This window comes from Leucopleurus acutus, assembly GCF_964270905.1.
Source record: "Leucopleurus acutus genome assembly, chromosome: 17".
NCBI lineage: Eukaryota > Metazoa > Chordata > Mammalia > Artiodactyla > Delphinidae > Leucopleurus > Leucopleurus acutus.
Genome location: NC_139159.1, coordinates 42,409,446 through 42,437,305, shown reverse-complemented (window position 1 = coordinate 42,437,305; position 27,860 = coordinate 42,409,446). Strand labels below are relative to the sequence as shown.

General features: G+C 36.5%; 1 protein-coding gene across 1 annotated transcript in view; it reads right to left on the bottom strand.

The window, feature by feature from the left end:
* The window catches only part of DPY19L4 (dpy-19 like 4), a 62,342-nt gene that overhangs the window by 23,696 nt on the left and 10,786 nt on the right, over positions 1-27,860 (bottom strand). Inside the window, exons 3-11 of the mRNA XM_082858958.1 lie at positions 22,444-22,568; positions 19,986-20,076; positions 19,593-19,714; positions 19,339-19,484; positions 10,547-10,670; positions 4,654-4,788; positions 2,019-2,150; positions 1,819-1,917; positions 1,187-1,260 (exon numbers count right to left, since the gene is read on the bottom strand). Coding sequence (XP_082715084.1) covers positions 1,187-1,260; positions 1,819-1,917; positions 2,019-2,150; positions 4,654-4,788; positions 10,547-10,670; positions 19,339-19,484; positions 19,593-19,714; positions 19,986-20,076; positions 22,444-22,568 — 1,048 coding nt within the window. The remainder of the gene's footprint in view (positions 1-1,186; positions 1,261-1,818; positions 1,918-2,018; positions 2,151-4,653; positions 4,789-10,546; positions 10,671-19,338; positions 19,485-19,592; positions 19,715-19,985; positions 20,077-22,443; positions 22,569-27,860) is intronic.

Here is a 27,860-nt window from a genome sequence, read left to right as displayed (position 1 = left end):
ACTATCTAATGAGCCAGCAATATTCTTAAGGACAAGATTAATAAGTCTTAATCTTAAAATACCCAGTATATTACCTTGTGAAGCCTAGTACCTGACATGAGGAACAAAGGCGCACTATAGAACATCAACTAAGAAACACTGGACAAAAGCACAGCTTAATGCTAGGCTCATTCTAGAGTCTTCCAAGGTTAAAGAGAAAGTCAGTGAAAAGGCCAGTCAATTATGGAGGCCTGCAACCAACTTTTACTAGTTGCCTGCTGAGTGTCAGGCCTACAAATACACCTGAAAAAGACATGGTCCCTACCTTTATGAAGCAGATGGCCTCTTAAAGGATCCTTTTATCTTACTAGATAGCCATATATGATTTACACTTCAGAAGACTTCTCCAGTGTTTAAGCAATGTCAAACACTTGGTTAACTGATATATCACAACATAAAATTTCATTCACAGTATCTAAAATCCCATGTAATCCCAGCAAACGATTATAAGATTCTACGGTCTACTATATGAACTTGAGATATGTATAGGTAAATATATATTTTCTGTTATGCAAATGGACTCTATCAGTACATAAAATCATTTATTTCATTTTAGATTTAAAAAATGCATTTAAACAACAAAAGGTACAACACTATTTTTGAATTTAAAAAGTCAGCTTCTGGTCCAATCCACTATTATGATCAAAGATAAGATTCTTTGCTATGAAATAAATATCTTACTGACCACCCCATTTTTAATGCCTATGCCCTTTTTTTTTTTAAAGTATAGATTTGGAGTATATCATGAACTTGTTTTTTTTTAATTGAACTATAGTTGATTTACACCCATACTCTTTGTGATATAACATTTTGCAGTTAGTGGTTAAAATTTCCTTGGTTCTTTATTCATTTTAAATCTTTAATTTATTCTGACCTTAGATTGTATCATCACTCCTCATCAAGGAAAGTAGCCTCAACATACTGTGATGCTATTGAGGTTTAAGTATATCTAATTTTAAAAGACCTAAATGAGATTTTTTTTTAAATGAGAAAAGTATTAATGTCTTATTTCTTCTAGATATTGTAATATCCCAAATTATTTTCTAAGTGGTATGTAATTAGGTGTGTACTCCGTCCTTTGATTATTTTTGCTCTTTATCTTCTAAGTGGTATAGAGTTAAGTAAACTTACATAATCTAAAACTTACTTAGTCATATTTAGTCCAAATTTTACTTCAAGGAATTTCAGCATATGTCCATTTTCTTTGTGTGGGACAAACATCTGAAGGAGAAAAACACTAGTTACAACAAAGAACTATTAGCTAAGTTTATAGCAATATGCTTTAGTCCAATACTAGAACTAGAAAATACAGCAAGACCACAAAACAAAAAATATGAATTAAAAATACATGATGTAACTATGAAGCAAGGAGATTTACTGGCATAGTCAATCACATTACCTTATAGTTAAGCATAAAACTATAATGGGGTAGTAAGAAGATTTTAACCTTATCCCACCTGGCTTAAATAACTTACCCACTCTTTTGAATGTCTTTGACTCATCTGAATTTATTCCATATATTACTTAGTGTTAATTGGGTAATGATGACATTTTAAATTAAATGAAAAATAAAGTGTAATTTTTAAAAAGTATTTCTATAGGAAAGACTCAGAATCCTATTTTCTCACCTAATATACTAGGTATGATTATTGTTCAACTAAACATGTTACTGTACAAACTCTTACTTTGCTATCCCATTATTCTTGTTAAAATTTAGCCCAGTATATTTCATTATTCAATTTGCTCTACCACATGAATCTCAAACACAGAGTTACTTACTTTCATTATAATATTCAATGTCACTGTCAGAGTACACACCAAGTAAAAATTAATCACTTTCATTATTTTAGCCATGAAAGTTCCTTTCTTCACATTCAGCTATGCAGGGAGGAAAATTATATGAACAAAGAAGTGAGGTTTAAAAAAATTAACAGTTTAAAAATTCCCCCCAAGAATGATAAAAAGGCAATTCTAATTACCTGAAGGCACTTAGCAAGCATTAAGGCTATTACAAAACTTAATAAAGGAGATACCAATAAAGCCGAATTCTCAAACTGCAGTAAATATCCCAGAAAGAGAGAAAATATATAGATTTTATAAACTTCATGAACCTGTTGGGACAAAAATAAAGTGAATGAGAATTAAATGAATTTTATTGTACATCTTTTCATTACGTAAGAGTTGACTACAATTATAAAGCAAATGCTTTACTATAATTTTGGACAGTATTATATTTACAACCATTCAATTCGTAGTTTTAATGCCATGGGATGTAACTAATTTATCACTTCCTTTTTAGAAAGAACTCTCCGCACAGTAAAAAGCTTTGAAACCATGGATGTCTAAATCAGACTGGAAGAACCTTCTTTAATTCCAGGCTCTGACTTAATTTCACTTGGTTTGTCTTGTCCATCTATGCAACATCAAGCTGCATAAATCAAAAATCATAACCATTAGCAGCAGTTCCCAAAACCTATCCGGTGAAAATATACTCCCATGAAATGTAGCACCAGAGAAAAGGATTTCGCACTTGGTCCATTTAACAGTGACAATAAGAAAGTTAAATTCAATTTCCTAATAGAAGATCTCCCAGGAAAGTTATGTCTTACTATATTTCTTTTCTAAAATTCAATAGTATAATAATTTAATCTACCATAAAATAAATTCCTTTCAGAAATGGGAGAACTAAGACAAAATATAGACACTAGTTGGGGGGAGGGGGAGGAATCAAAAGGCAGAGTGTTAAAAGTTAAAAAAAAAAAAAAAACACCAAAAGAAAAAAAATCCCGAAAAGGCCAGAGCCATTTTTTAAAAAGATACCTCACTGTCGGGAGGCTGAAGCAATGACAAGAGAGGGCATTATGGGATCTTCTGGGTGCTGGTAATGTTCTATTTTTTCATTTTGGCTGCTGGTTCTCTTAGCTCCAAACCTATCCCTCTATGCCGGCCTCGTAATGCTGGGGCCGGCTTCTCCAGTCTACATTTCTGCTTTTTCATTTGGCTCCCTATTAATCTCTGCCAATCCATGCTAGCGAGAGATAATAAGAGTTGGAGGAGAGAGCAGGGGCGTGTTGCTTACTGCAGCCTGCAGTTCCTGGGAGGATCACCTCAGCAATGCTTCTTCACTCCAACAGAGTTAATTCCTTCCTGTTAAGGCAGCTGGATGCAGCTGCAGTTTCCCTAACACTTGAAGAACGAGCTGTATCACATCTTCTTACCCCAGAGATGGCAGAATCAGCTGGCCAGAGTACCATTCTCAGAAGTCTGGGTCCCATTTCCACAGAGCCCTTCTCCCCAGTTCAGAGATACCAGCAAAGCTGAGCAGTGGCCCTTCCTCAGAAGTCTGTTTCAGCTCCACGGGGTTCCCTCCTCTAAGCTTCTACGTTTTAATAATTCCAAATTCTTCCTTTCAGCCCTCAGCTCTAGGGGTGGTAGCTGCTTCCTGAAGTTGCTACCTCTATAATACTTTCAGGTACTTATTACCTTTTCATTTAACAAGTTAACAACTTTATACTTGGTTAATGATTGTTTATATTAAATTCTCTCTATTGAAATAACCTAAATGTTGGTACTCATCAGAATTCTGGACCATCTGAAGAAAAGGAAGAGAAGAGCGAGAAGATTCCCAAATTTCTGGCTTAGACAACATATTAAATACTTAATACATGTTTATAAATAAAGAAAAAAAGATGAGAGGGCAAAAGAGAAAAAGATAAAGAAACAAAGGAACAAAATGTTTATGGGAACCTTTACTGCTGACAAGTATAAATTGATATAACCATTCTGGGGAAAGGCTTGGTATCTTTAGTTAGATTGAATATGTACACATCCTTTGACTTGTAATTCCACTATGAATTTGACTTGTAATTCCACTATATATTCTAGAAAAATCTTGCACTTCTGTGCCAGGTGACATGTATAAAAATGTTACAGCAGCATTGGTCATATGAACAATAAACTGGAAAAAACCTGAAATGTTCATCAGCAATAGAATACATCAGTAAATAAAAATGAATGAAATATAGCTCTGTACATCACCAGGGATGAATCTCAGAAGCAAATCAGGCAAAAGTAAACAATACATTATTTGACAACATAGTTTTAGGAATACACAGAGAGGTGGTAAAAAAACAAAGAAAAAGAAGGAAAGGATTAACAAAATTCAGGACAGTTAGCCTCTGATGGGGAGGGAGCAGGATGTGACTGAGAAAAAGGGGCTTCTAGTGTTCATATGCTCCATATCTTGGCCTGGGTGTTCAAATACTCATATTTTTTCTATACATTGTATATACAGCATGCATATACTCTTTTGTACATTCCTATATTTCACCTTTTTCTTTTTTTAAAGAAACAGAAAGGGAAGATGGAGAAGTAGCTAGAAATAGAGAGGAAGCACAGGGGTGACTCTGGTTAAGCAGACCATGTTTAAGGGAATTTCAAAGTGCTTCTAAAAGGACTAGGGGAGAATAAGTTTAGCAACCTTTTGAGTAGAAGTATAAATCAGAGCCTATTAAAACATTTCAAATTAAGCTTAAAAGCTAAGTGGTTTTATACAACCCTATAAAGACATTTATTCTCTAGATTTAAAATCATAATTTTGAAATGCCATAATACCTTTTCACTTTGCTCCAGTGAAAAACTATCTAGCAAGAAGAGAGATATTGCTTGAAGAAACAAGAGGTAGTGGCTGTACTCCCACATCATCATAAATGTGTAAGTTGAAGCACTCATCAACAAGTAGCAAAACCTCTAGGGAAAACAAAGAAAGAAACTAAATATCAACAGCTTCATTACTATAAAAATCTATGAGGTTGTTATCTCAAATATTGCAGCTCTGTTACTGCTTCCACTTTAAGGCTATGCAATTTTTGAAATTTTGTTTTTAAATCACATGATTATTAAATCCTTACATAAACAATAAGATCTTAAATCAAGCACTCTAAAGAGAAATCAACCACTTGCCCTTCAATGTTCAACATTATACTGAGAACTTCAGGAAGACAAAGAAAAAAAGAAAATTCAGTACAATTTTCTTTCACCCCAAAAGAGATAAAGGAATAAATATTTTTAAATGGTGGCTTTTACTAGACTTGACTGCTCGGCTTTAGTTACAGTGGAAGTAACTCCTTTCACTCTATAATACTTTCACTTCCCTGGTGCTTCATATTTTCCTAAGAGTTTCCATGTGATTAGTCTATTTATGTCTCAGCCCATTCCACACCCCATGGAAAAAAGTCCATTTCTTTTTTCATTTCCTTTCAGCACAGTGTGGCCTTACCTTTTCCCAAAGTTTATACTGTCAACCATATAAAACTCTCAGCTGTTTTCATCTGCTAAAGTACTAAACACAAGGATTTCACTGCCCTTGCCTGAAATATGCCTGGCTAAAGTCTATTCTGTCCCTCCAAATGTCATCTCCCAAGTGATCCCTTAGTGAGAAACCAAGTCTTAGCATATTTCTAGCAACAGTCTCAACTTCTTCTAGGGACCTACCTTTTTATTCCTAATTCCTCCATCAGCCATAGTGTCAAAACAATTGGTTCTGATAAGAACAATGAAAGGACAATAAGAGTCAAGTCAAGAAACCTAAGAACTGTGTTCTCTAAAACTAAATCTTTCAGACTCAGCTGACTATACTCAATGATAAATTCCAGAGTCAGAGATACCTCAGACCATCAGCAGATGTAAGAATTTTTCAGCATCCTGAATAAGATTAAGACCAGATAACAAAATGAAAGAGATGGAAAAATTCCACCAGTTGATCACATATCAAGGGCAAGGCCCAGAAGGGCTCAGCACTAATAGAATAACATAAGCTTCTGCTCTATCTATCACCATAGCTGTAAGAGAAAGTGTTCTGGAAATCTTCTCATGTGGAACAACAGAACTGTAATAACCAGGCCTAAAACCATTATCCTCAGAAAAACCAGCTCCAGAAATCAATGAAGGGTCAGATCTAGATTCAGCTTAAGTAACCTACTGGCCACTTAGAGATTACTTTGGGGATGCTAGCGAAAAGCTACAGTATAATGAAACAAATTGCCAATTCCAAAGGTTTATTCTCAAACTACTCTAAGAACATGCAGTGAAAATATGATAGAGGGAATTCCCTGGCGGTCCAGTGGTTAGGACTCGGCGCTTTCACTGGCAGGGCCCAGGCTGGACCCCTGGTCAGGGAACTAAGATCCCGCATGCCGTGCGGTGCCGCCAAATTAAAAATAATAATAGTAATAAGAACACATGTCAAACACAATCTGGAGAATGACCTAAGTTTCTCCTTTCTCTGGACATTTTCAAAATTCTATACACTCTTGTCTACCCCTTACCTTTCTCACTTCATTTTCAACTATGCCTTTATTGTCAGCTTTTTTATATATATTACTTAAGTAACATTAAATGGGTTTCGGTAATCAACCACAGATATCTCTGGATGGCTCCAGGTAACTGCACAAAAGATCTGAGCTTGGATATCCTGATGCAACTGGGACCATGAGATCTAGTCTGAAGAGTGGAAAGCAAAGTACAAAATATATGATTAAAATATCCATGTTCCTATACTACTACTCAGTAACAAAAAGGAGCAAATTACTGGTACATGCAACATCACTTGGATAGGTGTTTATGGCATTAGGCTTTACGAAAAAAGTCAATCTTGAAGGATAACATACTACAGAATTCCATTTACATAACCCTTCAAAGTGACAAAATTACAGTGACAGAGAACAAATCTATGGTTGCCAGAGGTTAGGGCTGAGGGAAAGATATGACTATTAAGGGGTAACATAAGTGACGTATAGTGTGTGTGTATATATACATACACATCTTGATTATGGTAATGATTACTTGAAACTACACATGATAAAAATCATACAATTATACACCCTTCCCCCCAGAAAAGGAATGCATGTAAAAAAGTTATAATAAAAAATACATATATATATTTAGTTTTAATTAGTTCACATGAAGTTACAAAAACAGTACAAAGAATTCCCATGGGACTTCCCTGGTGGTGTGGTAGTTAAGAATCCACCTGCCAATGTGGGAGACACAAATTCAATCCCTGGTCTGGGAAGATCCCACATGCCACGGAGCAACTAAGCCCATGTGCCACAACTACTGAGCCTGCGCTCTAGAGCCTGCGAGCCACAACTACTGAGCCAGCGTGCCACAACTACTGAAGCCCGCACGCCTTGAGCCCGTGCTCCATAACAAGAGAAGCCACCGCAATGAGAAGCCGGCACACCGCAATCAAGAGTAGCCCCCTCTCACCTCAACTAGAGAAAGCCTGTGCACAGCAACAAAGACCCAACACAGCCATAAAAGAAAAAGAATTCCCATGGACTGCCTCACCCAGCTTCCCTCAATGACAATATCTTACACGACCATTATACACTGTCAAAACCAGGAAATTGGGCTTCCCTGGTGGCACAGTGGTTGAGAGTCCGCCTGCCGATGCAGGGGACACGGGTTCGGCCCTGGTCTGGGAAGATCCCATATGCCGCGGAGCGGCTGGGCCCGTGAGCCATGGCCGCTAAGCCTGCGTGTCCGGAGCCTGTGCTCCGCAACAGGAGAGGTCACAACAGTGAGAGGCCCGAGTACCGCAAAAAAAAAAAAAAAAAAAAAAAACAGTAAATTGTCACTGATACAATACTATTAATTCAGGTACAAACCTTCTTTAGATTTCAACACACACACACACAAAGGCATGTGTGTATAGGGTAAGTTCAAGGGGAAGCAAACATAATTGAAGGATTGGACAGTTTTGCTTTTTATATAGATATATTTTTTGGTTCCTAAGTTTTATTCAAGAACTCATACAAAATATACCAGATAATTGAGTTTTATTCCTCGTCTTCCTCCTCTTCTTCATCTTGATTAATCTGGAAGTAACGCAATTCATAACTTTCTTTGTTGTTAGCAACTACGCATAACCAGTCACAGATTATTCTTCTTCAAATATTTTTTGGTGAGATATTTCGAATACCTTTTGGAAAAAGGCACCTCAGAAGCTACAGTAATCTTGCTTTTGCTTCTTTCAATTGTTACAACACCTCCACCAAGATTCCTAGCTTTTCCATTCACTTTCTCCCCTGAAGAAACTGCTCAAAGTTGGCAGCATCCGTGACTTCATCTTCTACAGAATGGGTATAGTCAAGAGTAAACTTTAGGACCTACTTCTTTTCTTTGCCCACGCTGTGCCATGAGATTTCTAACGGGCACCATCATAGGCAGAAAGAGCAGTTTTGCTTTTTAAAAAATTGAGTTTTAAGCTGAAGGGTTAAGAATACAGTAAACTTGCTTTTTTTTACTACCATGTTTTTATAGAATCCTTAATATTGTTACTCCTTTAATATTTTCATAGATATTTTGCTCTTGCTGTGTACTCTTGAATACCAGATGAGTGGTTAGTTATAAATAATCAAATAACTGTTAAGGACAATTTTCCTCCTTTACCTTAATATGAAGAGAGGAAAAAAGAGAAAGAGGAAGGGGAGGGAAGAAGGGAGAATATTATGGAATACTTTCAAAACAGAGAAAAATAATTGTGGTTAAATAAAAAAGGAGAAACAAAATGTAAACTAAAATAGGAGTATAAGCTATTCTTGGATCCCTTCAAAAAGCACCAAGTCCTTGGTAAACAACAGTAAACTGAATGGAAATATACTTTTCACTGTATATCTATCCATTTGCAATGACTGAATTTTTTTTTTTACCATCTGTACAATGTAGATGTATTACTTTAAAAAAAATTTATTTATTTATATATATATTTTTTGGCTACATTGGGTCTTCGTTGTTGCACACAGGCTTTTTCTCTAGTTGCAGCGAGTGGGGGCTACTCTTTGTTGTGTTGCACAGGCTTCTCATTGTGGATGCTTCTCTTGTTGCGGAGCACGGGCTCTAGGTGTGCAGGCTCCAGTAGTTGCGGTGTGTGGGCTCAGTAGTTGTGGTGCATGGGCTTAGTTGCTCCACAGCATGTGGGATCTTCCCAGACCAGGGATCAAACCCGTGTCTCCTGCATTGGCAGGCGGATCCTTAACCACTGCACCACCAGGGAATCCCCTGTATTACTTTTTTAATTTAAAAAAGTTAGAATTTAAAAAAATACTAGAAAGAATACATAACATGGCAATAAAAATAAGTTATTCAGAAAAATATAAAATATAGTATAGAAGGGAAAAAATAAGTTTACATTTCATTCTACCTTTTCCAAACTCCTTCTTTTAAAATAAATAAGAATAATAGTTTTATTAAAAAGATATTTAAAAAAAAGAAAAAAAAGATATTTGAAAGGGAATTCCCTGACGGTCCAGTGGTTAGAACTCCATGCTTCCACTGCAGGGGGAACGGGTTCAATCCCTGGTCGGGGAACTGAGATCCCACGTGCTGGGCGGTATGGCCAAAAGTAAAATAAAATAAAAGAGCCTGTGCTCCGCAACGGGAGAGGCTGCTACGGGAGAGGCCACAACAGTGAGGTCCGCGAACCACAAAAAAACAAAACAAAACAAAAAACTTGAAGAACTATTCTTTCCTAAGAGACAGCTACACAATCTAACAGGAAAACACTCAAATACTCCCTATTATAGAAAATATTCTTTCTCAGAAAGCTGTTTATACAAAACCAACAAAAGGAAAATTACAAATCTGAAATGTGTTCTTATTATTTTAGATAAGAAAGGAAATACTAGTGTTATAAAAAATGAAATAAAGTTTGCTATGCTCAGGACATCTGACATCACTGAAAGGAGGAAAGAACATTTTTCAGAGATTTCAAAAAGGAACCATAAGTAAATACAATTTCCTGGCCAACCAGGTCCCTACAGTCCCTTTTTCTAGCCAGGAATTCTTAACCTAAGACAGGCAGACAGACTGTCAAAGGATTGCTACATTTAAGTCAATTTCAGTGTAATTGGTTGCCTTTTATAATCACATTTATTTTATTTTATGCATTTAAAATCATTATTCTGATACAGAGTCTCTAAGCTTCACTTGACTGCTGAAAGGGCTTATGGCAACAACAACAAGAGCACAACACTAAGAATCTAAACTATCCAGGATAGTCTCCTGAAGCTCACTAGCTTACCTACACCTCAGTCACAGAAAACATACGGGCAAACAAAATATGCAGTGCTACATTGTTGTCCCTTGTAGTCACTCTTTATATCTTCATTAATATTCTTCAACTTGTGATGATTAAAGGCCATCAATGTTCCAGAAGTGAGAGAAATGGTAAAATAACGAGACAGATTAATTTTCAAAATAAGATATTCTTCATATATTTGTCAAGTAACTGCACTAAAACAATATAACATCTCCTTTCTCATAAATATAATTTAGTGTCAATCAGATTACAGAATAACAGTTATAACAAGACTACCTAACTATATCCTTTACGGTGTAGTTCAGGTTTCACTGAGTATAATTTAACTCTTAATATGAATAGCTTTAAAATAATGTACCACATTTGCAATACATCAGAATTGTGACAAATAAATTTGTATCTTACCTCTCCATAAGAATTTAAGTTGCTTTTTAAATAGCCTGTAAGTGCAGCGACTTGGCATGCAAAATATGGTAGTGCCCAGTTTTCTCTTAAAGGAATGGAGTATTCAATTCTTGTCGTATCTACCCTAAAATAAACCACAGATGAACAGCAAAATAGCAAGACATTATATTTGTGTAACACTATACTTTTCAAGGCACTTTCACACACTGTTGTTCTCCATATCCTGTGAGGTAGGTATGGACAAAGCCACCATTACCTATACAGCATCTTTGAACAAATTAATAGTGTTTCACCCTTACCTTACCTCCCACCCAGGAAGACTTAGTGCTGCTGTGTCTGCTTGATGAATAGATGGGCCTCTGTGAGAAGTTGAAAAAGGCATCCCCGCTCTGGGCAGATACAGCCTCATGCTACAACACACAGCTTGCTGCAGAGTACACTGGAGTTCAGCCCCCCACCCTCCCTTCCCTTAACAAGATGGCTATCCCTCTCTAGAGCACAATGTGCACTACATAACTAGCAGGCCTGGCAGATCCACAGTTCTTATACTAATCCTTATATAAAAGGAATATGAAGTTCAGGGAGGTGATGATGTAATGAAGTCATATAGCTAGTAGGTGACACAACTAGGATTACAATGCATATCTTCTGATATCTAGTTTAATACTTTTTTCAATCAGCAGGTTACCCAGAATTAACATTACAGTAGTCCTTTATGTGACAGATCCAGAGAGCTTTGAAAATCTCCAGAATCAAACACAATGTCTTTGCAGGCTCCTCCTAAGTTTCTCCTCTATCAGTTTTCATTGAGAGCCTGTTGTCTCCCATGCATATCCTCACACCACAATGGACTCCCTTCCCAACAATAATTAAATCTGGATCTCATAAACCCAATGGCTATTTCCCACACAAAAAACAAAGGTGCTATTGCTTAAAAAACTTCATGAAAATTGCTGCATAATTCTCCTAATGGAGACAAAATTCTTGTGTGTAATTTAGTTCAGTCAAATTGTGGTACAGGGAATTCCCTGGTGGTCCCGTGGTTTGGGACTCCATGCTTTCATTGCCAAGGGTGCGGGTTCAATCCCTGGCTGGGGAACTAGAATCCCACAAGCCACGCGGCATGGCCAAAAAAATTAATTAAATAAATTTAAAAAAATTTTTTTAAATGTGGTATAGCCATACAATAGGATACTACTCAGCAATAAAAAGAAATGAACTATTGATACACCCAACATATATGAATCTCAAAATAATTATGCTGAGTGGAGGAAAAAAATAACCGAAAAAGTATATGCTATATGACTCCATTTATATAAAATTCTAGAAAATGAAAACTAATTTATAGTGACAGAAAGCAGATCACTGGTTTCCTGATCTTTCCTGATTTTCTACAGCAGTAGAGGTGGGGTAAGAAGAGGAAAAAGGGAGAGGTTACCAAGGAGCACAACGAAACTTTTGGATATGATACTGTGTATTATACTGATTTTGTTGATGGTTTCACAAGTGTGTCTAAATGTCTAAAATTATCAACTTCTACATTTTAAATATGTACAAGTTTATTCTATGCCAATTACATCTCAATAAAACTTCTAAAACGTATTAGAAAATAACCTGTGTTCTATGAACGTACATGTAATTGAATATATATACATAAATTAAAAACATGAAGATAAAATGAAATAAAAGCTGGAAAAAACTTAGTACAGTGTCCAGAACCTAGTAAACAGTATTCGATCTTATCTCTTTTGCAACTCTGTAATGAACTAGTTTTACTTAACAATATATTATGAGCATCTTTCCATAGTATATATGTCAATATACTTCAAGAATATTGAATGGTCATGGCACATAACTGTACAGGTTTATCATAATCTAACCAGTTCCTATTGTTATACACTTACATTGTTTCTGGCTTTATCTATTAAAAACGTTTTTTAAAAACAGGAACCAGGGCTTCCCTGGTGGCGCAGTGGTTGAGAGTCCACCTGCCGATGCAGGGGACACCGGTTTGTGCCCCGGTCCGGGAAGATCCCACATGCCGCGGAGGGGCTAGGCCCGTGAGCCATGGCCGCTGAGCCTGCGCCTCTGGAGCCTGTGCTCCGCAATGGGAGAGGCCACAACAGTGAGAGGCCCGGGTACCGCAAAAACAACAACAACAACAACAACAACAAAAACCCAGGAACCAATGTTTTTTGTATAGTGATCATTGGTTTCACTGTTAACTTTTAATTCTTTAATTCAATTGGAATTTATTTTACTGTGTGCAATAAGTATTTCTTTTCCAGATTTGATTGCTGCAATACCATTTAGTGAACATCATGTATTCTAAAGGCCACCTACTTTCATGCAATATTATTTATGAAAAATTGTTGTGAAAGTTAGCTTTCTAAAAGACAAAACAAGATATTCACATAAGTCAGGAAGTACAAAGGAGAAGATGTCTATTCTCAAGTCAGGACTCTGCCAACCACTCTATCAGCCTAGAATTGGGAAGGTGAACCTGGCAATCCTCATTCCAAAGACTCACTCACTACCCCTACCCAACACACAGCTTAGTGCAGTGAAACCTATAAAACTCTGCACCAGAAGCACTGTCTGGAGAAGGGATGAAGGAAACCTCTAGTCATTGCAGCAAAAACTGAGTAGGGTCTCTGCCAGTTATTCTCTACACGTGAACAAGCATCCTCACGGCCACAGTCCTGAACACTTGTGCTACTCTTGCTCTTCCCCACACCATCCACGCCTGGTGGTAGTGAGAACCTGAAGGCTACTAGTGGGATGTGACAAAATCCAATGAGACTCACTTTTTCCTCCCCAGCAGCAGAGTCTAGCAGACAGCAGCACAAACCAGCAATTCAAATAACAACTACTTTTACCAATTTCATCTATGGATGCATTCCCAGAGATCAGCTAACTCTGAGTTTTTGTGTTTTCATTTTAAACACATCATAGTATAAACATAACCTGAATCACTTGGATGACCACTTTGTAACTCACTACTGCCAAAAAGATTTCAGGACTCACTTCCATGTTTGTGTTAACAATCCAGTTGGTAACACAGTACTACTTCAATTAGCTTGGGCTAATCAGAAAAAAAATACTAAATGATGTATTGCTAAGTAAAAACAGAATGATGTACTGATCACTGTGCTAAAAGAACAAAAAGAGATTTCATAATGGACTGAACAGAGCAACATGATAAGAAATGAGTCATCTCACGGTACCTAACTGTGTAGGTTTGTCATACACAGAGAGTAGAAATTTGGTGTTAGCAAAATGTAATTTTTCACATTAAAGTTTTTAGTTAATATTTTACGGGTTTGTTACTTCATTAGTAAATTGGTTTCAATACATAAGGAGCTTAAAAACATAGTTTAATGCTTTATATTTAAGTAGCATTATCATTCAAATTATTTAAATCAACACAGAATCCATGATTATTAAGTTTTAAATATATATATATATAACTTATATATATATATATATATATATATAACTGAAGTTTGAGAAACATTGATTTAGATTAGATGTGAAAAACAGCATGTCAATCCAATGTATAATGTGTGAAAGTTGAAAAACACCTATGCAATATCAGTATAACTTCTAATGGCTATATGTTCCCTTGCATTGACATATTACAATTTACCTAACCATTCCCTTAAATTTAGGTTGTTTTCTAATTTTTCATATTATTACAAATAATACTATAATAAATAAATTGAAGCAGTGAACTCTTTCCTTCTTTTTTGAATTACTTCCTTGGAATACAATGAAATTCCTGGGAAAAACTGGCATCTAAAATTGAAAAACTTTATACTTCCACAAGCATCCAGAGTATACCAATATCATTATTACAGACCCAGCACCATGTGTTACCATTATTTTTTGTTAACTCTGGGACATGTGCATTCCTTGCATCTTACCCTTTTATGAATCACCGATGTGCAGTTACCCTTTTTAGGCCAAAGATTAAACTTAGTATAGACTTTTAATCAGATATATTTTCTTTGCTCTTCAAATATAAACATGTGTCCACTGAAAGTGATTCTCAAGGATATATTTGTAGATGAGAAGATCAGTGGGGACCAAGAGCAATTTCTATATTGTTTATACATGAAGATTGGACTCAGGTTAGCCCATTTTGGTGATAGTCTGATCAAAGGGAGTCATCTGCCTCTGATTTCCCCCCACTACTATATGCACAGTGCTATTTCCTGAAATTTTCTTGAATTTTCTAATATACCTACATCCTTTAGTTTGAACAAACAGGAGCTATTTTATAATCCTGCTTTCTACTTCTAATATTAAGGAACGAGTATCACAAAACGTCATTAAGAACACAACTAATAATCATAATATAATGGAATGACTAATATCTTTTTGCACTTTTCTAGGCAATCATATATAAACCAAAGCTGATAAATAAAAAAGACAGCATACTCTTTCATGGCATTCAAATATATTTTGCAGTATAAAATATATACCAATATGGGACTTCCTTAAGGTCCAGTGGTTAAGACTCAGTGCTTCCACTGCAGGGGGCACGGGTTCAATCCCTGGTGGGCAACTAAGATCCCACATGCTGCACACACACGGCCAAAAAAAAAAAAAAAAAAAGGAAAATATATACCAATAAACAATGCAAAACAAACACATAAAGAAAAAGCTACTTGCTTAGATGTTTCAATTGTTAAAAGATACACTTTAACAGAATATATCAGATTAATATTTCTACCTAACTCCTGCTCCAGCTACCCAGGATATATTGTAGCATTAAACAAGGCAAGTTAATAAGGCAACTGAATTATAATTAAATAAGGCAATTTCCTTACAATTCTCACTAAGATTTTTAAAATAATTTATTTGACAGGGAGTCTTATTATTCTTTAATTGCTGTTATTTTTACATGATAAAGTTGCCTAGTCTTTCTCTTTGAACTTCTGATGGAGAAAGATCAAGGGATTAAATGAAATGAATATTAAAGTTCATTGTAGGTGACAGCCAGCCTCCAAGATGGTTCATAACGGTCTCTGCCTCCTGGTATTAACACCCTGTGTAGCCACTTCCCATGTTGTGCCACGATTAGTCTGCATGACCAACAGAATATGGCAGAGTGATGTCCTATATCATTTCAGATATTAGGTTATTAAAAGATAGCTGACTTCCACTATGACACATTCACTCCAGTCTCTCTTGGATCATTCACTCTAAAGGAAGCCAGCAACCAAGCTGTGAGCAGCCCTCTGCAGAAGTCCATGTGATGAGAAACTAAGGCCTTCTAGGCCAATAGCCAGCAAGGAACTGAGGCTTCTTGCAAAAGCCACATGAAGTGAACTAAGTAAAAATGATCCAGGCCAGTCAAGCCTTCAGATGACTGCAGCCCCAACCAACTACTGACTCAACCTCACAAGAAACCCTTAGCTAGAAGCACACAGATAAGCCACTCTGGATTCCTGACCCTCAGAAATTGTGAGAGATAATGTTTGTTGTTTTAAGCTATTAAGTTTTGGGTTGATCTGTTATACAGCAATGACTAATGCATCACATAGTCAAGAAAGCAATCCTTTTAGAAGGTCTCTATTTTAAATAATGCTGTATACGAAATACACTTTCACTCTAGAAAGCAAGAAATTTCTAGACCTAGTCTATTAGCACTGAAATAAATTCTGTGAGTGTGCTATTAAATTTCTAACAATGAATCCTAATGAAATTTTAGAAGAGTACATGGCAACTTAAAATATTCTCTAACGGGCACTTCCTGACTTAACAAGAAGTCATCTATACCCCTGGCATCCACACCAGATTCTCTAATACTATTTTATACTAAAGGGAATCAAAGCTCCAGAGAGAAAAGGCTAATTGCAAATCTTTCATTGGAATATACAAGGTGAGCCTGCTCTTCCTGTTGAGCCAGAAAACAAAACACTTTCAAAGATTAGTGAAGATGTGTCAAAAGAACTCGGGAGCCAGTCTGAAAGCACTCCTATCGACCAATGCTGTAAAAATTTAAGCAAGAAATAGAATAATGATGGTAATGTATTTTAGCCCTATTGAATCAATGAAAATCTCTAAGTACAGAAAGATGCTTAAAAAGGAGAACACCAGAAAATGCTTTTTATCACTGTGTGAGACAGCTATTAAAACAATCTCTTACAAAGAAATTGGTAATTAAAGTGAAATTAAGCATTTGTCCTAACTTTCTAATAGTAACTGAATTTAAAGGTAACCAAAGAACCTGGTTAATAAAGATTTTACTTTTGAAGAATGAAGCTAATGAAAATAGAAAACCGTAATTTTATAAACCCTAAATTAGGCAAAGGCTGTCAACTAGAGTTATAACCCTTGGGTATATTGTTAATGGTGAAAAAGACGTTCATTTGATGCCCCAGAACACCGCACAGATTGTTTTATAGTCATAAGAGGAAAACATAATTATTCAATGGAGAGATCAGACTGTCATCCTTCAAACCAGCAATTTCAGCTTCACTAGGGTTAGGCCAACTAAATACCCTGCAACTTGTAAAGTCACAGAACATGAAAACTACATCATCAACAATATATTCTAAGCAAAATTGTTTATCTTGAATCCATCAAGCCTTTAGAGGTATCTTCCAGATTACATAAACACAGAAGACAGAGAGAAAAGTTAAATAACACCACAGGGAAGCAATAGGAGAAATCCAGAAGTTGGGACATTCTGTAGGACGACTGACTTGGTCCCTTCAACAAGCCAACTGTCATTAAAAAAAAGGGACTGGGCTTCCCTGGTGGCGCAGTGGTTGAGAATCCGCCTGCCGATGCAGGGGACATGGGTTCGTGCCCCGGTCCGGGAAGATCCCACATGCCGCGGAGCGGCTGGGCCCGTGAGCCATGGCCGCTGAGCCTGCGCGTCCGGAGCCTGTGCTCCACAATGGGAGAGGCCATAACAGTGAGAGGACCACTTACCAAAAAAAAAAAAAGGGACTATGTTAGATTTAAAGAGAGTTACGGAACGTAACAACCAGATGCAATATGTAGTCCTGGATTAAATACTGGTTTGGATAAACCAGTTATAGAGGGTATTTTGGGGTCAACACAGGAAATTCTAATATGGGCTGGGTATTAGAAAAGACAAAAAAGTTACTGAAATAGAAAGGCAGAGGCTTCTAAATAAGGAAAGCAGCATATAAAACAGTATGTGCAATATATCTCATCTTGTTTAAAAAATATATACATATATATACATACATATACCACAAATACATACATGTATACACACACATATTCACAATAGAAAAAGGTCCAAAAGAATAGCAACCAAGATATAAACAATGCTGAGTGATTTCCAGGTGGTGGGAATGTGAACTTATTATTTGATTTTTGCTGGTTTCAAGTTTTTTATGATGTACATATGTTGCTTTTATAATAATAAAGTTTGGTTCATCCCTGTACTCCCTTTATGAGTTAAGAAGAAATATACTGATAACTCATAAAGCTGGACAGCCATACTTTAAAACTTCTAAGGAAGATTTTTAAAATCGTTTACTTCAAACTGTTGCCAGCATGTGACCCTAAACAAAGCCCAGTAAGAGATATAGCCCTAAATCTGAAACTCAGTGTCTTTGAAGTACCATATTTTTCATTTGGCAGTTGCAAAAGAAAATGTATAACAGAAGAAAGGTCTCATTTTCTAAAATTTAATCACGTTAAGTGTTATGAGGGGAAAGTGCTATGGAAAGGAAGCACTTTCAAAAGCCAAAAAAGGATCATTCAAAAAATAAATTTTTGACACTGACCAATGCCAAGAAAATTTTAGCTCTCCATTTCAAAGAAGTCCCATCCCCTACTCTCTTTGTACTCACTATTAAAGAACTGAGGCTCCTTTAATCACCAAAAGGAATGGATTTATTATTCAAAGCACACTGTCATAGATTAATATAGTGGTTAACTTAAAACTGATATATCTGATGCCTCTTCCTTCTTTTCATGAAGCTATGTCATCAATTTTAAATAAATGAGGAAAGACATGTATGCCAATGTTGCTATGGTTGAAAATAGAGAGACAGAGGTGGGTGTATTATTTTTCAACTGTTGCATGACAAATGACCACAAATGTAGTGGCTTAAAATAACACAGATTCATTGGCTCACAAACCCAGCACAGTATGGCTGGATTCTCTGTTCAGGGTCTCCTTAAGCTAAAATCAAAGCATCAACTGGGGCTGTAGTTCTTACACAGGGCTTGCAGAGTTTTTACAAGCTCACTGGTTGTTGGCAGAATTCATTTCCTCCTAACTTCAATCCAGCAACAAGGCACCAAAGCCTTCTCATGCTTCAAATATCTCTGACTTCCCTTCTGTACCAGCTGCAGAAAGCTGCTCACTTTTAGGGGCTCATACGGTTAGATCAGGCCCACCAGCTAACCCTCCTACTTAAGGTCAACTATGCCGTATAACCGGGGTCCCCGACCCCCGGGTCACGGACCAGTACTGGTCCACGGCCTGTTAGGAACTGGGCTGCACAGCAAGAGTTGAGCGGCGGGCGAGCGAGCGATGCTTCATCTGCCCCTCGCATTACTGCCTGACCCATCCACCCCACTTCTGTGGAAAACCTGTCTTCAAGGAAACCTGTCCCTGGTGTCAAAAAGGTTGGGGACTGCTGCCGTACAACACAACATAATCACGGGGATGAAATCTCATCATATTCACAGGCAGGAATCAGGGCATGGAAGGTTTGGAGGGGGGAGCCATTTTTAGAACTCTACCACAGTCACAAAAAATTGTAAAACTTAATTAAAAACACCTTTCTTACCTGTTAATAATGAACCATGCAACAGTTAGCATTCCTGCTAGCCAAGTTCCACTCATAAGCCAACTTGTAACAAATAAAGCAGTGACATATATTCCTTGCAATCCAAAAACAATGCCAATATAGAAATATACTGGCTCAATAATCTCCTAATTGGGAAAAAAAAGAGAGAAGGAGATAATAGGATGACAATATATAATTTTGAGGATTCATAAATATGTGAGAAAATAAATATTAAAGTCAAAAGAAACACATACATTGCTACCAGTTGCTTGATATAAAACGCTGGCAATAAGTTCTGGATATAGAGACATTTGCTGCACTGCATTTATAGTCTTCAGAGATACAGTTTTGTTATTGTGTGTCAGTTCGTATACACCTAAAGCCAGAAAAATTTTTCTCCAGATTATTTATTTTGCTTTTACAAGAATTGAACATGTTATTCAGAGGTCATTAAATACTTTATTATCAAGAAGGATCTCAAAATATAATACTCTGTGCCTCATTTTTCCAATTTTTAAATTAACTACAAGAAAGACCAATACCTATATTCTGAGACAAATCTCCACATTCAAGGGCTCCCACATATAAGAACAATGTTTTATTTTAGGAAAATATTGTTACTAAATATACAAATGTAGTTATCATACCTCTTTCAAATGAAGGTGCCTTTAACATATCCTTATAATAAGAATAATAAATGGCACTATCACCCTGAAATGTAATTTCCCGTTCAAGCTCCTAAAAGAAAATGAAATGATTATTTAAATACCAGTGTGTTAAATTTCAACTGCAATCTTTTTCTCTCCTCATATTACAAATTAATGCTATTTATTTATCCTTTTATTCAAAGACATGTTTGAATTTTCCTTTAACCACTAGTGGCCACATTAATAAGATTAAACTTTTCAATAATCTGACAATCACTTTAATGAAATACTTAAGGTTTAAACTAGATGGTAACTCGTAAGTTATTTGCCTATTATATATAAGAAAAATCTGGAAGGAAAATCCAAAGTAGTACCATAAGGAGAACAAGAACAGTATAGCAGGAAGTAAAAAATGATGGTTGAGGTGTCAGAAGTCCATAATAAAAATGTAAGTTTAAAAAGAAAGTATTATTTTTCTATTGCTATTCCACTTCCCTAGGTATCCAGAACAGCAAGCCCTTAATTAGGGCTTTCCAAGAGCAGCAGATAACTAACCAGTTCTTTTCAAATGAACTCCCAGAAATGTAAGTAAATCTTACAATTCCTAAAATTAGGTTGTACAGAACCAAGAATATAGGTAGTCAAAAACACTGAAACCTGTGCTTTTCATGCTGAATCAAACTTTCATAAATCTATAATCTTTTAAAATGAAACATGTTTATTTTCATGCATAATTTTATCAATTAATACAAAAGATTTCAGAGCAGTTTCCCCAAAGTTTGATCAACAGAACTTTCTAAGGTATTAATGGGTGTTACCTAAAAAGAGTTAAATAAGCTATGTAAAGGCTGGATTCGAGAAAATTAAATGAGTTTTTTCATTGCAACTTTTCAGTTTCACTATTCATTATGCACTGAGAATCTCTATAAAGTCTTCCCTAGATTTATTTGACCAGTGAACCCTTTTTTTCTTCTCATCTAGAGCTTATTAGTCTAAATAAATTTCTTCAAAATTATTTTTTATGAATGGGTACTGATTTTTCTTTCTAAAATTTCAAAGATGTGAACTCTTAATCAGTGCTTCTCAAAGTTAATGTTCATATAAAACTTCTAGAGATCTTATTCAAACATAGGTTCTGATTCTAAAGTGTGGCCTGAGAATCTGCAATTCTGAACAAGCTCCCAGATGATGCCAATGCTCCTGGCTCATCACAATGCTCTTCATGAATGTCTTCTAGATTTTTAAACCTTATTGTTCTCAATTCTGCCTACATAACAGAATCACATGGAAAGATTTTGTGCAATATTGACCCCAGACACTCGCCCCACCCCACCTAAGAATCTGTGAGGGAAGTTATTTTTTAAATCATCCCAGATTTTTCTATTGTACATCCAGTGCTGAGAACAACTAATACTTAATCTTCATAACATTTTCAAGGAAATAGGCTATACAAAATCCTTGGTCAAATCAATACAGGTGAGTAATTATTCAGTTAAATGTTTTGGTGGTGTTAGATAAATCAATGGCTTAAAAACATTTAGTCAGCTTGATTACTCGCTCAAAAATAAGAACAACAACAAAAAAGAGTTTGGGCTAAAACAAAAATAAAAAAACTTTAGAGTCAAGTGGTAACACCACGAACTTTGCCAATGTATATTACAGGTATACCTGATTGCGAAGGTAAGTCTGAAAACAAACTTATTCAAAGGCCAAACGAATTATGAATATAACTATAGTGAGTAGAGTCTGTGATTAACACGATTTAAAACCAAACTTTAAACATACTAATATAAGGCAACATTTTAATAAATACTGTTATGTCTGCTAATCATTTTCAGTACTTCAAAACATTCTAATCTAAAAATTAAAATATTTTGATGGTGAAACTGCCACAGACTGTTTCTTAAATGTAAACTACCAAAACTACGAAAAAGCTGACTAAACTTCATAACATTTCACTGTCATCAAAAGTCCCGATAAATCAATTGCATGAAGGAAAGCCCCCTCATAATTTCTGTTCTACCACCTTGAAATACATGCTATTAAATTTTTCAAGGTTGATACTGTGACTCAAGACAGCTTCTATACCATTTTGTTCCTACTGGCTTACAGCATAACATTAAGCACTTCTCGGGCTTCCCTGGTGGCACAGTGGTTGAGAGACCGCCTGCCGATGCAGGGGACACGGGTTCATGCCCCGGTCCGGAAGGATCCCACATGCCGCGCAGCGGCTGGGCCCGTGAACCATGGCTGCTGAGCCTGCGCATCCGGAGCCTGTGCTCCAAAACGAGAGAGGCCACGGCAATGAGAGGCCTGCGTACCAACCAAAAAAAAAAAAAAAAAAAAAAGCACATGTCATACTTATCATGCATGTTTTGGCTCCCTGGAAAACACATTATTTAAATTAACATTAAATATTAAAACAAACGTTCATATGCTCAAAATTCTTTCTTCTTACCTGCCTGTTGGAAAACCAGAATTTCCGTTCATGGTACGCTGATAAATAGAGAGCATACATCATACCACTAGTAACTGCTGCAAGACAGCCAATGAATATCTTTGCAAAGCGCTGAAATAATATATCTGAAAAACCATATTAAAAGTAATCAGTTGTGGATGATATTTATATTTATGGACTTCTATTAAAAAGAAAAAAGTAATCAAAGGTTGTATGTATCCTTGATATGATGTGACAAAAATGGCATTCTAACTGTGGTCTTCCTCCCCAAAACCCATAATCCCAGTCTAATCATTAGAAAAACAGCAGACAAATTCCAAGGGAGGGGCATCCTACAATATATCTGACCAGTACTCCTCAAAACTGTCAAGGTCATCAAAAACAAGGAAAGTCTGAGAAACTGTCACAGCCAACAGAAGTCTAAGGAGACATGATAACTGTATGTAATGTGGTATCCTGGATGTGATCCTGGAACAGAAAAGGACATTAGATAAACACTAAGGAAATATGAATAAAGTATGGACTTTAGTTAAAAATAATGTATCAATATTAGTTCATTAATTGTAACAAATGTACCATACTAATATAAAATGTTAATAATAGGGAAAATTCTGTGGGGGGGGCATGTAAAATGGGAACTCCGTACTATACTGTCTGCTCAATTCTTCTATAAATTTAAAATTAAAGTCTATTAATTTAAAAAAGGAATAAAAGGAACATACTACCGAATATCTAGAGAAAAAAAAAACAGGTTCATTCAGAATTTACTATTGTTATTTTTTTCCTTATCAAGAAATGTTTTTATTGAGGAATAATTTACATACTATAAATTACATACAGCTCTTTAAATTGCACAATTCAATGACTTTTCATGATTATGTATTTAAAACATCATATACAACATCATATACAAAGTATTCACATCATATATATGTAGATAATTTTTTAAATTATTTATTTATTTTTTGGTTGTGTTGGGTCTTCGTTGCAGCACGCAGGCTTTCTCTAATTGCGGCGAGCAGGGGCTACTCTTGTTGCGGTGTGTGGGCTTCTCACTGCGGTGGCTTCTCTTGTTGTGGAACATGGGCTCTAGGCGTGTGGGCTTCAGTAGTTGTGGCACACGGGCTCTAGAGAGCAGGGTCAGTAGTTGTGGCACACAGGCTTAGTTGCTCCGCAGCATGTGGGATCTTCCCAGACCAGGACTTGAACCCGTGTCCCCTGCATTGGCGGGCGGATTCTTAACCACTGTGCCCCAGGGAAGCCCCTATGTAAATACTTTTTGATGAAAACATAAAACACATTTGAATTTTGAACACACAGGATGGTTTAGTCCTGTTATAGCTATTTACTATAATTCAGTATAATAATAACAAATACTATATGATTTCACTTATATGTGGAATCTGAAAAACAAAACAAATGAACAAACATAACAAAACAGAAACAGTGTCACAGATACAGAGAACAAACAGGTGGTTGCCAAAGAGCAGAGAGGTGGGGGGAGGAGAGAAATAGGTGAGGGAGATTAAGAGGTACAAACTTCCAGTTGCAAAATAAATGAATCACAGGTATGAAATGTACAGTGTGAGGAATATAGTCAATAATTATAGTGACAGATGACAACCTGACTTACGGTGGTGATCATTTTGAAATCTACAGAAATAGCAAATCACTATGTTGTGTAACAGGAACTAACACAGTATTGTAGCTCAATTATACCTCAAAAACAAACAAACTCATAGAGAAAAAGATCAGACTTGTGGTTACCAGAGGTGAGAGGTGGGGGAGAGGGAACTGAATGAAGGCAGTCAAAATGTACAAACTTCCAGCTGTAAGATAAATAAGTACTAAGGATATAATATACAACATGATAAATATAATTAACACTGCTATATGTTACATATGAAAATTGTTAAGAAAGTAAAATCTTAAGAGTTCTCATCACAAGGAAAAAAATGTTTTTCTATTTCTTTAATTTTGCATCTATACAAGGTGTTCACTAAACTTTTGTGATAATCATTTCATGATGTATGCAAGTCAAATCATTATGCTTATACAGTGCTGTATGTCAATTATATCTCAATAAAACTATAGGGGAAAAAAAAGATTCAGTAAATTAAGCCCAGGCCTAAAGGCCCAAAGCCCAGTGTTACGTTATTAAATGACTGAGAGGTTTATAAAAACAAACTGGTTGACTTATTAACTTAGCTATTTTCAAAACATTATTCAATAAATATTAATTTGTATAGTATACTAGAGACATTAAATAGAATAACTAGCTAGATATCACTGAATTACTAAGAATTATATTCAAAGTGCTTGAAAGACACTACCCAATAAATCAAACATTAGAATCAGGGAATTCCCTGGAAGTCCAGTGGTTAGGACTCTGCGCTTTCCCTGCCAAGGGTGCGGATTCAATCCCTGGTCAGGGAACTAAGATCCCACAAGCCTTCGGTGCAGCCAAAATATAAAAATAAATAAATAAACAAAATAAAAATTTAGAAAAATAATCAGCATGACACAATTGCTTTAAAATTACTGCTTTCCAACTGAAAAAGGATTAATCTCCAAAATATACAAGCAGCTCATGCAGCTCAATATCAAAAAAACAAACAACCCAATCCAAAAATGGGTAGAAGACCTAAACAGACATTTCTCCAAAGAAGATATACAGATTGCCAACAAACACATTAAAGGATGCTCAACATCACCAATCATTAGAGAAATGAAAATCAAAACTACAATGAGGTATCACCTCACACGGGTCACAATGGCCATCATCAAAAAAAATCTACAAACAGTAAATGCTGGAGAGGGTGTGGAGAAAAGGGAACCCTCCTGCACTGCTGGTGGGAATGTAAATTGATACAATCACTATGGAAAACAGTATGCAGTTTCCTTAAAAAACTAAAAATAGAACTACCATATGACCCAGCAATCCCACTACTGGGCATATACCCTGAGAAAACCATAATTCAAAAAGACACATGTACCACAATGTTCATTGCAGCTCCATTTACAATAGCCAAGACATGGGAGCAACCTAAGTGTCCACTGACAGATGAATGGATAAAGAAGATGTGGCACATATATACAGTGGAATATTATTCAGCCATAAAAAGAAATGAAATTGAGTTATTTGTAGTGAGGTGGATGGACCTAGAAACTGTCATACAGAGTGAAGTAAGTCACAAAGAGTAAATCAAATATCGTATGCTAACACATATATATGGAATCTAAAAAAAAAAAAAATGGTTCTGAAGAACCCAGGGGCAGGACAGGAATAAAGATGCAGATGTAGAGAATGGACTTGAGGACATGGGGAGGAGGAAAGGTAAGCTAGGATGAAGTGAGAGAGTGGCATGGACATATATACACTACCAAGTGTAAAATAGATAGCTAGTGGGAAGCATCCGGATAGCACAGGGAGATCAGCTCAGTGCTTCATGACCACCTAGAGGGGTGGGATAGGGAGAGTGGGAGGGAGATGCAAGAGAGAGGGGATATGGGGATATATGTGTACATATAGCTGATTCACTTTGTTATACAGCAGAAACTAACACAACATTGTAAAGCAATTATACTCCAATAAAGATGTTAAATAAATAAATAAATAAAATAAAATCACTGCTTCCAATAGTACGTGTAAAGCATTTGGCCTGGCACATAGTAAGAGATCAGTAAATACTATCAATAGGTATTATTATTGGGCTACAGAAGCATACTTGCAAAAATATATGACAGATGGGCTTCCCTGGTGGCGCAGTGGTTGAGAGTCCGCCTGCCGATGTAGGGGACACAGGTTTGTGCCCCGGTCCAGGAAGATCCCACATGCGGCGGAGCGGCTGGGCCCGTGAGCCATGGCCGCTGAGCCTGCGCGTCCAGAGCCTGTGCTCCGCAACGGCAGAGGCCACAACAGTGAGAGGCCCGCGTACCGCAAAAAAAAAAAAAAAAAATGACAGTTAATTAAAGCAATGTTGACACAATGTAAACTATAAACAGACTAATAAAAAAACTTACCTACCATGGCAATTTGGTAAAAGTGCTACAAAGTTTCTAAATATGTATCTTTTTCTGTTTTTTTTAAAAATTAAGTCTTCGACAATGACAAATTAATCCTAATTATCAAGGGCTATTACAAAAAATATATTCAACCAAATCTTATATATAAATGCTTTATCTTAGAGCTATTTTGTTTATGAAAGATTTTGTAAAGAGTCAAAGCTGGAATCAAGCTATCAGTGTTTGGTATAAGTGTATACATTTTAGAGAAAATAAAGAGCTCTGGGCCCTGGAAATTATTTATTAAAACATTATCACGGGGGCTTCCCTGGTGGCGCAGTGGTTGAGAGTCCGTCTGCCGATGCAGGGGACACGGGTTCGTGCCCCGGTCCAGGAAGATCCCACATGCCGCGAAGCGGCTGAGCCTGCGCGTCCGGAGCCTGCGTGTCCGGAGCCTGTGCTCCGTAACGCGAGAGGCCACAGCAGTGAGAGGCCCACATACCGCAAAAAAAAAAAAATTATCACGGGGGACTTCCCTGGTGGCACAGTGGTTAAGAACCCGTCTGCCAATGCAGGGGACATGGGTTCGATCCCTGGTCTGGGAGGATCCCACATGCTGCGGAGCAACTAAGCCTGCATGCCACGACTACTGAGCCCGCGAACCGCAACTACTAAAGCCCGCGCACCTAGAGCCCGTGCTCCTCAACAAGAGAAGCCACTACAATGAGAAGCTCATGCGCCACAACGAAGTATAGCCCCCATTCGCCGCAACTAGAGAAAGCCCGCGTGTAGCAACGAAGATCCAATGTAGCCAAAAATAAATAAATAAATAATAAGTAAATTTATATAAAAAAATTATCATGGGCCTGGTGGCCTAGTGGTTAGGATTCCAGGCTTTCACTGCCGTGGCTCAACCAGCATTCAATCCCCGGTCGGGGAACTGAGATCCGGCAAGCCACACGGCCAAAAGAAAAAAAAAAATTGTAGGATTCAATTTCACAAAAAGTAAAAAAAAAGAAAGGAAAAAGTATAAATACATTGAAAAAAATATAAGCAGTACTTGCCAAAATTTTAAGAATAGTTATTATCTACTGGAATTATGCATATATTTTTATTATACTTATCTCTATTTTCACATTTTCTACCCTAAAAATATATTTTTGTAATCAGGGGAAAATACTATTTTATAGGAGCTATTTCTAAATTGTTTAAATATCTTCCTTATACTGTATTTTCCAAAACGTTTTAAATGATCACTCTTATTAGTCAGCTTTGCTGTAGTAAAAAAGTGACCCCCATATTACCAGTGGCTTACAGAACATATATTTAATTCTCATTCATGTTACTGTGGTTTTGGGGTCAGCAGTCACTCTCCACTCAATTCCAGACTTCAGATTAGCTGTGGCTCTTCT